Genomic DNA, 12,567 nt, shown 5'->3' with positions numbered 1-12,567 from the left:
TTTAAAGTAATCAGTGAACCTGTCAGAGCTTTTCATATGACCTGTGTGACATATACAACACGCATGTAGCTGTGCACGCTGCACGCATGTGCTGCTGATTATACTGTAAGTGTGTGTGTGTGTGTGTGTGTGTGGGTGTGTCTGTCCTCTGCAGTTTGTAATCAGCTGTCAAACTGGGCTCCGACCCCATCGAGGCTGGCAGTGAAAAGCTGTGAGCAGCAGCAGCGGAGGTGGAGGACGGACGGAGCAGACGCTCGGCTCGCTGTAATATCGGTTCAGTGTTCGAGGCATTCTGTGAGTGTTCGGGTGGTTTTCAGACTCCGGTGGGAACAGTCCAGAGATAAAAGGTAAGAACTTGAAGCAGTCAGAGGTAATATGATGCTAAAAAGAGATAAACGGCATTTTGATGTTGTCATTATCATTATTATTATCATTATTATTATGCAATAATTTACAGATGAATATTATATTAATACAACAGCGGTGGTCCATTTTCATTTATGCTTCACCAAAAGAGAAATAAAACGTGTAAAAATATCAAACTCACACACATCCCGGCTGTAAAACACATTAAATTCACACTATTTTGTGTAATAATTCAGCATCATTAGTTCATGATGGAGGGCAACTTATTGTTTTTAATAAGCATGAACCAGAATTCTGGTGTTAAAAAAAATGCAGTTTGATGGAAGTTATTCAACAGGACCATCACTCGTGCAGTAAATGTAGAAAGCTGTCAGCAAAAAAATGTATTATGACGTGTTTTTGTGCATAAATGAACAATTAAATCGGCTCTCTGTCCTGTTCATAACTAAGCTTAAAAATATCCATAACTTTAATGTGTTTATCAAAGAAAGTCCACAGCAGGAGGTGTTTTGTGACCAAACACATTATCTACACGGAAAATATTGCTTTTTAATTCAAAGTGTTGATAAAATTACATCCATCAGACTGAATCTAAATAAGTTTCATGTGTAGTTGGATAGTGAGCTGCACTGTCATGATTGTGTGATAATTAAACAGCTGTTACTATTTTGTAAACCATCCTTATATGTACACAGAGCTGCAAAATTAACATTATTTCTCACACAGCTCATAATAATCCTGTATTGACTGACTGGAGATGCTCGGCTTTTACTGTAGCTGTAACGTGTGATTAAAGAGGTTTTCTCATGTTAAAAATAATAAAACTATGGTTGTGTCAATATGTTAAATTATTGTTATTTGACCTTGTTGGAATCAGAAGTGTTTCTAATTATTCTTTAAATGGCTGCACTTAAAAGCACAGCGTCTTAACTCTATCCAGCTGTTTTTACACATGTTGAGACACCTGAGCACCAGAAGTGTGAAAAAAAGTCCTTAAATCTAAGTTTTTAAACTGGGGGAGGTACAAAACTTGGTGTAAGGTTACAGACTGAATGGAAACAGCCAATCAGTGATTACACACAGGAATCACATGACCTAAACGTCACTCTGCTTAAAATGGGGCCAAAATTCACATTTAATTTTACAATTATCTGAACATTTGATTGAAATTTGTTGATGTTCACATGCAGCAGGTGGCTCGAATGTCTGTGACCAAATAACAAACCTTTAATTTGCTATAAAATAGATTTCAATTAGACATGCTCGTATTTTTTTTTGTACCATATATGCAACTGATGATGAACCTGGTAGCAGGTTAACGATCTTGTGTGTTCGTTTCAACAGGACCTGCAGCCTAAATGATATAAACATACATGTCGGTGACCCATAGCAGCATTTATATATATTTATATATAAACCACAGTTACTTTTCTCCCCAGTTTAGGTTTCACCACAGAAACATCATTAGCTTTGGGGGAAGGTCTAGTTTTGATTTCATAAATCAGGCATTCATACAAAAATAAACACATAAAGCGAGATGTCTGTTAAAGTAACAGCAGTTTCTGTTTTATTTTCCTTATTTCATGTCTCATCATACAATGACTGATGTGACAGAAATGTAAATGCAGAGTGACATTAGAGACATTTATTGCCCAGGTGAGGTACATGAAGAAGGTGTGTAGCTCCAGTGTTCTGTTGACCCATAGCTCTGCCCCAACATCCTCCCCGCACAGACTTTGTTTAGTTCTATTCAGAGAACCACTTTGAAACTTTGCTTTTTGTTCTTGTGGTACAACTTCTGCTTCAGTCATGAAAGTCCAATGGAAGTAACTTTGTGTGTGACAAAGTTCTTCATATTAAAAAGTCATTTTTTTAATAGAGGTTGTTCATTATTGTGACTAAACATGTAGTTTACATCATGGAGGTGTTGTTGACTGTCTGTTAACCCTTTCAACACTGAGCCACTTTGGCTTGAAAGTCATGATCAGACATGGTTTTGATTAATCACTCATAGAGTCTTTAGTAGACTCCACATCATTACATAACTGGTGTCAATCAAAAGTAGACAAGTTGACGGTTAAATGTATCTGAAGTTTACTCTTGTCATGTACATACAGGTGTGAAAAAGAAAAGGTAAACTTCATAATTACCAGGGATATATGCCAGGATCCTCGCCAGGATTTTGGTTTACAGCGTACCGGGGAGGAAGGTTCTTAGCAAATGCTGCTAATGGTTAGCAGGGAAAAGCAGCATTAGCAGTGAAGACGACAGTAGTGAAACTCTGTCGGCGCTTGTAGTTAAATATTTTACCCTCGAAAGCAACGTAACGGCCCGATTTGCAGCGTAATTGTTTCAGGCAGCAGTGTAACGGGCCGTTACTCTGTTATGACGTTGGCGAGAACCCTGCATGCAATTAATTATCAGTTCTTATATACTGAGACATCAGCCAAAGTCTTGTAATTAGTTCCTCGATTATAAATATTTCAGAAACAAGTTAGCGAAAATCCTGTTTTTTGGTGATTTTTGGGGTCAAACGACATCATTTTACTTCATTTGCATTATTTATTTCATGACTGAATTGCTTGTTCACATTCCCACTGACAGACAATCAAAATGAATGTGACAGAAAGTCGTCATATACCGGAGCCACTATACCGGGCTGCAGTGTTGAACGTGGGTCGTCATGCCAGCCCGGTATGGTGGGCTGTAGCGTCAAAGGGGTTAAACTGACTAACAACAGTCTCCTGTGTTCAAATCCAATGTTTTGTCGATGCGTCGCTCTGCTTCAACCTCCTCCCTGCACAGACTGCAGACTATGATACCGCCTCAAATATACCCCCAAAACAGTTTTGTCTTTGTTTCCGTGTTCGACTAAAGATGATCGAGCTGGGCCTCGCCGACGGCAGCTTGATCGACGAGCTGATGGAGCTGATGGCGCAGAGCCTCGGCCAGCTGGAGATCCAGGAGCGCTTCAACGTCATCAAGGAGATCGGCCGAGGGAAGTACGGCAAAGTGCTGCTGGTCACGCATCGCTTCAGGGGTACGCTTTGTTTTCTGAACTCTTCTGGCTGCAAATAACCAAGTACCAACTTATTTCTATCAGTTATGACACAAATAGAATGTGGTTTCTGATCTCTGAGGTCATTACATTTGCAGGAAAAAATCAGGTGTTTCCTCAGCATTGTGGTCGTCTTGGTTTCCTAAAGCACTGAACTGGTATTGAAAAAAATAAACTATTCATCAACAGCACATGAGTAAAAGTCAAAGCAGAACAAAGTAGCAGCTGCAGATCTTTACAGAGCAGCTCCAGTAAACACAATTCAAGAAAAAGATCAGACTTCTGGCCGAATGGGAACGTTGAACTCTTGGCGACCCGGACAGGAAGACCGGTCAAGGTGGAAAGCGAAGAGCGAGTCGGTGTAGACAAAGTGGAGAGCAGAATGCAGAGCACGAGCTGGCATGAGGCTGGCTGGCTCCAGGCCTGGAGGCTTCGAATTCGAAAACCGTTGGAGTGTGTGACGACCTGGGAGAAGTTTAAGGTGTCAGAAAAGCAATGCTGCGGTGCGTTAGATAATTCTTACATCACACGGTGGATAAATAACGTCTCACCGAAGTGCTCAGAAATATTAGTACGCCTTCATTTCTTTAGTCAGACAATGATCCTGTGCATGACCTGAGATAATAATAGCAGGAGTTTGGATGATCTGACAGGGACTCCCATGGCCTTGAAAGTGATGCCCAAAGCCTCGACTAAGCTGCAGGGCTTTCTCCGAGAGTACTGCATCTCCCTACACCTGTCCCACCACCCCTGCATCGTGGGCCTCTTTGGCATCGCCTTCCAGTCCAACGAGCACTACTGCTTCGCCCAGGAGCTCGTCATCGGACGGGACCTTTTCGCCGTCATCCAACCAAAGGTGAGTAAAAGAAGAAACGAGGAACGTCGTCAGTTTTGGTGATGGGTCCTAAACCAAAGGGCTTCCACAAATTCAGGTGAAAGGTTAAGATACGTCTGGTGGTAGCGGCAGTGGAAGAACTCAGGCGATTGGTAGTTTAATCAGCCATGACAATAAAACCGCTAATATTACGTAGAGTTCTCAAAGAATCTCTCACCTGTCTAGGCTCTAAGTTGCATCCCACAGATGCTCAATCATGTTGAGATCACGAGAATCTGGAGGCCAAGTCAACACCTTGAGCTCTGGTTCCTCAAACCATTAAACAATGTTTTCGGGGAGCCTTATCTCACTGAAATCAGGAAACACTGGCGTCACGAAGGCTTCTGCAGGAATGTTTAGGTGTCAAAGTCCACATGAATATCTCATCAAGGCTTTTTAGCTGAACGTTGCCCAAACACCTGGACATCCACATGCTGGCAGAGGAAACATGCTGGCTCAGTACATCTGAATTGTAAATAGGGTTGGGATTTATTTTAACAAACAGCTGTGAAAATATTTTGCGCAACAGAAAGAAAAAGTCAGGACACCACCAGCATCAGTAGGATTCATCCTCTGGGGCCATGAGTGTCCAACTTTCATGGACATCTATTCAACTGAAGACTGACTGGATGGATAGAATCATGGTTGAACTCTGACTGAACTGAAACTCAAATTACAGATTTAACAGGTTATCCTGGTAAAGTTTCTTTTTACTATATGACTGTCCAGGACTATTTGGAGGAAAAAGGATGACACAAAGAGTGATTTGAAATGATCAGAAATATGTTAAAACATGCTGTGAAATAATGAAGACCTGTGTAATCAGTCACCCAAATTCTGATTCAGTTTAGACAGTATTTCCATAATCCACAAAGACAAAACCACCAGTGTAAAGGGATGGATGTTTGGATTCAGACTCCTTTTAGTTGTCTAGATTTGTAAAGAAAACACAAATTCTTCTCGGTGTTCATCCCACAGTCTTCTGTAAAACTCTGTGTCCTCCAGAATTGCCAGAATCATGGCTCTAGAAGAGACTTTACCTTCACAAACCTACAGGTGTACCAGGTAGCCATGGTAACCGTATAACTGCCTAGAACTATTTGGAGGAAAAACATGCCACGAAAAAATGATTGGAAATATATCATGTCTGTGTCGGTTCTCAGACATCCAGGTCATGGCAGGAGCTTCAGCAGAAAGCGACAGAACTTCTCTTTTAGGTTCTTAAAGATGTTTCGTCTCAATCCAGGAGGCTGAGAGAACTGAAGAAGCCTCTTGGGTGAAGGTCACATGTCTTTAAGAACCTAAAAGAGAAGTCCAGTTGCCTTCTACTGAAGCTCTGAGGATACTAAAACCATCACGGCTCAGGCCTTTGTATCAGTCGGCCAAAGTAGTGATTCTGAACCTAAAAATCCACAAGGACACAACCAACTAGTTTCATCTCGTGTTTGTCATCATTTCAGTTGTCTAGAGTTGTGAAGAACACACATGAATACAAACTCCTATCCTTAATTCCGGTCATTCTTCCAGGTGGGTATACCAGAGTCCTCCGTAAAACGCTGCGTCCTCCAGATCGCCAGCGCTCTGGAGTTCATCCACAGCCACGGCCTGGTCCACCGAGACGTCAAGCCCGAAAACATCCTGCTGCTGGACAACCACTGCTGCCAGGTGAAGCTGGCCGACTTCGGCCTCGCCCAGAAGAGGGGCACCATGATCCGCTTCATCACGGGAACGCTGCCCTACATGGCCCCAGAACTGTGCACCGTGGCCCTGCTGGACGGCCAGAAGGAGGTGACGGCCGCCCCCCTCAGCGTGGAGCCCAGCCTGGACACCTGGGCCTTCGGCGTGGTCATCTTCTGCATCCTCACCGGCTACTTCCCCTGGGAGCGCTGCATGGACTCGGACGACTTCTACCAGGAGTTTGCGGACTGGTGCAGGCTGGAGGAGAGGCCCGACGCCGAGGAGGACGTTCCTCCTTTGTGGAAAAGGTTCACTCCGGACGCGATGGAGATGTTCGCTAAGCTGCTGGCTCTGGATGCGAGAAAGCGGTGCAGCGTGGTGGAGGTGAGGGCGTACGTGGAGAAGGACTGGCTGAAGCAGCAGGCAGGTGGACCGGTGGACAACCAGCCTGGTGCTTAGAAACGGTTGGGTTCACAGTTTCTGATGCCCAGTATATCATATCGGCCTAACAGTGCAACTTGCCCTGAAGAAACGCATGTTAACATCCTCCTGAATGAAGGTGCGTTATTCTGAGTTCCTGAGTTCAAGAGTCACGCCAGAAACAAAGACTCCACAGTGATGCTTAAACCAGCGGCGGAAGAAGTATTTGGAGGTGCAACGGTCACGAACTGCATATTTTTATGTGCATTTTAAAGCATCACATTAGATAAAAGTTCATGGAAGCAGCAAAACTTTCTTCAGTTTCGTCAAAAAGTTCATAAACTCGTCAGAGATTATGTTTTCGGAAAAGAGAAAATGAAGTAAACATGTGACAGTTAAACCTTCTCTGAATAGGTTCTGACGTATCAAACATTGAGCCCAGATGTGGGTCCCTCCACCTGAATTCATCACATGGCTCCCACATGACCATGTCAGGATGGAGGTTCATCATAAACATGGTTCTGTAGTAGAGTTCCTTTTAATCATTTGAATGTTATGCAGCACATGTTTAATGTGACTTCAAGGCTCAGCGCTAACTTTTACTGTCGCTGTAATGACGCATTTAGCTCAACCCACATGAACATTTCGGCGAGTCGAGGAGCTGATACGGGCAGAAATAAGAACAAATATAAAATGTTTAATGAACTAGAAGTTCTGCTGATAAACTCAAGGACGTTTCACAGTCTGACTTCTGGATGCATTATTATTATATATTGTTATTAAAGTGTTTAAATCTTCTTGGTCTTATGTAACAGTCTGTTGTGAATAAACCATCGCTGGCCTCTATCGTCTGTAAATCTAAATGTAATCCAACACCAGGTTTCTGACATTTTTGTTGATGCTGTAAAAAGATGCTTAGTTGGTGCTATAATGGCCTATGTTGCATTTAAATGGTTCCTATTTGGTTGACACTTCTCTCCACATATGATGGGGTTTTATTTTACTCCAGGGTCATGACTCAGGAGCAGTAAATGACTTTTATAAATCCAGTTTTATTGTTGTTTGCCCTCAATATAATGACAATAAAGTGACTGTTGCTGCTGCTGTGGCTGCATAAAATGGGAAAAACCCTCTTTTAGGCAGTTGAAGTTAGATTCGTGACCTTCTGGTTGTAGCTGGCTCTGCAGTGATGGATGCTGCTGCTGTTTGGACACCACAGGTGCTTTCAGGGCAGATCTGAGGAGGACCGAACCACTCTTGGCCCGTAGCCTGATGCTCATGCTTTACATGCTTCTATAGGGCATTACGTGTCCGTCAGCCGACACTCGGACCTCCAGGCCCGTCGGACAAACACGAATGCAGCCGACGTAAATCCAACCACAAAGCCGCTGCAGACGTTTGAATCTGCGTAGGAGCGTCACGCATGTTTATCCCGAATAACAACACAAGACGCTAAACTGTTTCAGAGATGAACGACAGATTAAAAAAAAAAAAAAAAGCACAACCTCTTAATGTCAGACACCAGATAAGTATAGTTTCCAGGAAACAGCATCTACTTGAGCTATCGTCACATGATTTCCTCCCCGTGCCAACTAAAGATCATCTGCGGTGATGCACTTTCCTCTTTATCTTATCTACTCGTGTTTCTGTTACTCGAGCACTTGAACGCCACGTCGGTCTCTAAACGCACTCCGATGGACCGATACTGATGGATGAGGATGTTTCTGGCCCTTTTCGCTGCTCTTTAGAACAGATGATAACATTTTAAAACTAAATAAAGACATTTGAAGCAGGACGGCGGAGTTGTCTTCTTGAATTCATCCGCTTGCTTTCACGAACGTATTAATTTAACAACCTGAAAATATACAAGTACAGACTGGATATCTAATTAATAGTCTGTGTAAAGTTTATTTGTGATTGATAACAGATAAAACTTATTATAATAGAAAAAAACCATTAGTGTCTGTTAATTGTTAAATTCTCCAACTGAATTACTTAAATTTTGCCTTTTTTAGCATCGATAAGCAGCACAGATACTTGAACAATATGCTATAATTACGCTTAAATGGACAGTACTTCTCAAACATTATAGCTTATTGTATGAATCTTATAGGAGTAGAAAAGTATTTTACCATCTTTATCTGTTTATACACCAGTTTCCTCCAGTTACTGTTGAGTTTAACATCTGCTTCAGTGACTCGTGTGAATAAAAACCAGCAGCTAAAAGTTTGTTCAGTGATTCTAAATGCTGAAAGAAATTAAACCAGCAACTTAAATGTTCTTTACTTTGACGTACAAACCATTAGTAAATGATATATGAGCTAATATTAAGGTCACTAGTTACAGCTCAGAGGCCCTTTTTAAAAAATAAAATATCATCCTAAGTTTTCCACACAAATGGCTGCAAAATATTAAAAACAAAATAGTCTGCATTATTTCAGCTGTAACAAGGTGTAAAGAAGTTTAAAGCAGAAGAAAAATGATAAAATAGATGGATAATTTAGACATTTCTATCTTTGATTTTTGTTTTTTGTTTTTAAAGGTTAGCTAAATGCTAAATGCGAGGCTGAAACATACAGTTACTATATGATGATATAATATTTAATTAAAATAAGACATTTCTGCAATTCATCCATTGGTTTTGACCTAAATTACCATTATTATTATGTAAGTATTATGAAATAGACTGAAGTAGAATTATTCATTAAATGCTAAATGCTAGGCTGAAACATACAGTAGCTATAAAATATAGTATATCCACGTTTTACAACCTAAAATAATAACCAAGTTGTACATAGACATACCATATTCTGCACCGTCTTCTTACACGTCACGGTGTGAAATACCACTAATGACTGTTAACAGACCGGCCCTGCCATAAATCAGGTGTTTTCGTCGTGGATTACGGCATCTTCGTCTCTGCCCACACACACCAACACACTCACAGAGCTGCAGACAACAACATCCAGGCTTTATGGATGACACCATCCACACAGGAGCACTAAAAATACCTCCCTTTGTTTTGGAAAGTCACCACAACTGGGGCCTTTTTCCAGCCGACGGCTCGTCCGACTTGTAAATCCACCAAGAGCCACCATGTGGTGGCTTTTATCAGCAAATCAGTGTCATGGGAGGAGGCAGAAAGTCACATTTCAAAGGATGTATGTAGGAAAAAAAACATATTGTCAAATTATGATGTCATCACACCATTGATGATATTTGATGCTTTATGTATTTGCTAATGTTTCCGAGCAAGGATGACAACTTAGGCTCCGCCCACAGGCAGCTGAGGACCAAAAAAAAAATGGCCACCGTTCATCCAGTCTGCTTTAAACTTGACGTTGTGCTCTCTCAGATTCCCAGCAATACACCGGCCAAGTTTGAAGCAGATGGGATGGACAGTTGTTGACATAAACGACACACACAGGACTCCTAAATCTGGTGGCTTGCCGCTTATCTTTCTATGATACAATAACTTTGCAGAAAATCATGAAATCTGAGCCCAAAAACATTTCAACAATCTCTCAGTTCATCAAAGGCTGATATTAACGCGGCTTGTTTTGCAGGCTTTTGAGTCATAAACCGAAAAATTACAGGAACAAAATTAAACTATTTGAGCTGGAGGTGATGCTTAAAGTTAATATGATTCAAATTGAGGTAAACTGACAAACACGCACCGCGGAAACTTTCAACAGGTTCACTGAAAAGTTTTAAAAATAACGCTGCCTCTTCAAAAACTTTACCTTCTTTTTCTGATTTAGTATCTTAGCGTTAAATAAAACCACACATTAAAGCAAGTAAATGAGCTTTATTATCTTTAACCCTGGGTTCTGTCTGCAGGCGCTGACCTGAGAGGTAAAACTCGGGGCAAAACCTTCAATATCGATACTGTGCCTGAGACTGTTGGTTAAAAACAGAAAACAGCAGATTTGAAAAATGTGCATCAGAGTTTCCTCAAATGTCTTGTTTGGTCCAGAGAGCTTCAGTTTACTGCCACAAAGGAAAGAACCCAGAAAGTATTCACACTGAAGAAGGTGAAACCACAGAGTTCAGACTGATTGTAATAAAAATGGCTCAAACTGATTAATTAGTTGACAACTACTGGATAAATTGATTCATTCTTGTCGCTGTCCCTCCAAGCAGCTGTATGGGTCTCAATGCTGACTGGTTAAACTCACTAGAACTGGGTTTTGGTCCAGTAACTGTTGGTTCTGGTGAAGCAGCGGCTTTAACATCAGGTGGACGGAGGGTCAGCGGATCAGCGCCGACCACAGTTCGCCCACAGCCGCCTCGCTGTCAACAGAGCTCATCCCTGCTGACAGCGACGAGGGTTTCTTTTTATAATCTTACAACTTCCAGTAAACAACACGATGCTTCAGCCCGTCCGGTCCTGCGGCAGCACCTGAGCTCCAATGAAAACATCATCTGTATCGCTTACACATCGCTGTGACTTCGCCGGGTCTATTTCAGCCATCAGACGGACCTAATCCTGGATCTGATCCCTGAGCAGGGCCTCTGACGGCGGCTAGCGCTGGTGTTTGCGTATCGTACATACAAATTAGTCCCCTCGGGCGCATCGTTGGCCCTTGGATAACTCCCGACCAAACATGTTGGGCTCTAGCAGCTCTGTCAACCTCTTAAAAGCGTGTCTGTCAACCCTCTACGCATGGTCTTACTCATGTTAACATTTGCACTGAGCAGCTGCTCTCGTATGTCCGGACCACTGGGGGGGGAGATGTTTAACTGATTATAGGACATGTGGAAGCACTGGAAGAGACCCAACAAAGTAAAACACTTGTAAAGTCGACGTCTTGAGGAGAAAACGGCTTATTGTGCTGTGTATCAAACTATATACGACATAGATAACATACAGTTTGATACTCAACATCCGAGCCGTTTCCTAAAAGCCCACCGGAGAGCCGCCGCAGCACAAACACATGCATGTAGAAGATAAACACCTAAAAACACAAAGCAAGCAACAAGAGTTCAACGTGGTTTCTGTGCAGAGCCAGCATGTGCTAAACCATCATTTTAAACCTTTTGGTGCCACAGGATACTGAACCAGTGTATCGTGAAGCAGCACAGAAACTCTGATGAAAAAGGACANACCCCTGGCGACGTCAGTGGTGGCAAGATGGGAATCTAGTAGTGGGAAACAGCTGACGTCTCCCTCATCACATTTCTTCTCCCACAGTTTGAGCTTTTTTGTCAATCTTTTAACTTTATCATACATGTTCAGGATGTGTGGCTCCTTTCCCTGAAGCGACAGGTTGAGCTCGTGCAGTTTGGTGAACACATCAGCGAGACACGCCAGGCGCGCGCGCCACGCACTGAGCATCACAGCACGAGGATGCGGACGCTGCGTTAGATACAGAAGCTTCACCGCGCGGTTCATAAAGTCTGAGTCGTGTTTTCCAACGGGACGGAGCTGCTCGTGCTCTGTGAGAGTTTCAGTCTGTGATTTACTGGCCGGGACTGGATGAAAGTTATCACCTCCACAGCATCATCCACAGCAGCACTTCAATCAGGGCTCGTTCGCTGACTTGCCAGTGCTTCGCGGTGAATGATACAGTGCATCCATGTCATGTCGGGATTTACCTTTTTCACGTGTCCAAAAAGTCCCTTCACACGTCCCGCCATCGCAGCTGCTCAGTACAGATGTGACTGCAGGCTTCCCACTGCAGATCGTGTTCTTTGAAAAAGCTGTCTGTAATCTGGAACATTTCTTCCCCGGTTGTCTTTCCTGGCAGCTTTGTGCAAAATAAAATATGCTCGTTTATGTCCGACACGTCTTTGTAACGAGCGAAGGCCAGGAGCTGAGCATCACCACCCACACCACCTGCGGAGAGAACTGACCGATGATGTGAAGCCACATGTCATCAGTCCGACGGGTCACGGTGCTGCTCCACGGCGGGACTTTCTTCAGTGTGTCGGCTGCTTTCTTGTCAATCAGTCATACCTGCTGCTGCAGGAACAATGAGCTCTTCAATTTTCATTTACAGTCTATAAAGAGTGTGTGGATGTGTTTCCATAAGTACATGTTACGTATAGAACACGTTCTCTCTAATCACTAAACCACCAAAGTACAGCAACAGGTAGCCGGTAAGCAAAACTCCACATACATGTTATTCATGTGTTCACACTCTGATCTATATATATACACACACACACA

At 42.7% G+C, this 12,567-nt stretch overlaps 1 protein-coding gene across 1 annotated transcript; it reads left to right on the top strand.

Moving 5' to 3' along the window:
* Positions 1-242: 242 nt before the first annotated feature.
* LOC103375479 (serine/threonine-protein kinase SBK1) lies at positions 243-8,283 on the top strand. Its single transcript, XM_008305780.1, has 4 exons — positions 243-347; positions 3,244-3,406; positions 4,078-4,280; positions 5,826-8,283. Exons 2-4 carry the CDS (start codon positions 3,244-3,246, stop codon positions 6,432-6,434), a joined length of 975 nt encoding a protein of 324 aa, XP_008304002.1. The 5' UTR covers positions 243-347; the 3' UTR covers positions 6,435-8,283.
* The last annotated feature ends 4,284 nt before the right edge of the window (positions 8,284-12,567 follow it).

The sequence above is a fragment of the Stegastes partitus genome, unplaced genomic scaffold, assembly GCF_000690725.1.
Source record: "Stegastes partitus isolate 25-593 unplaced genomic scaffold, Stegastes_partitus-1.0.2 Scaffold2615, whole genome shotgun sequence".
Taxonomy (NCBI): Eukaryota; Metazoa; Chordata; class Actinopteri; family Pomacentridae; genus Stegastes; species Stegastes partitus.
Note: the sequence above shows the minus strand (reverse complement) of the source record. Positions and strands in the feature narration are given on the sequence as shown.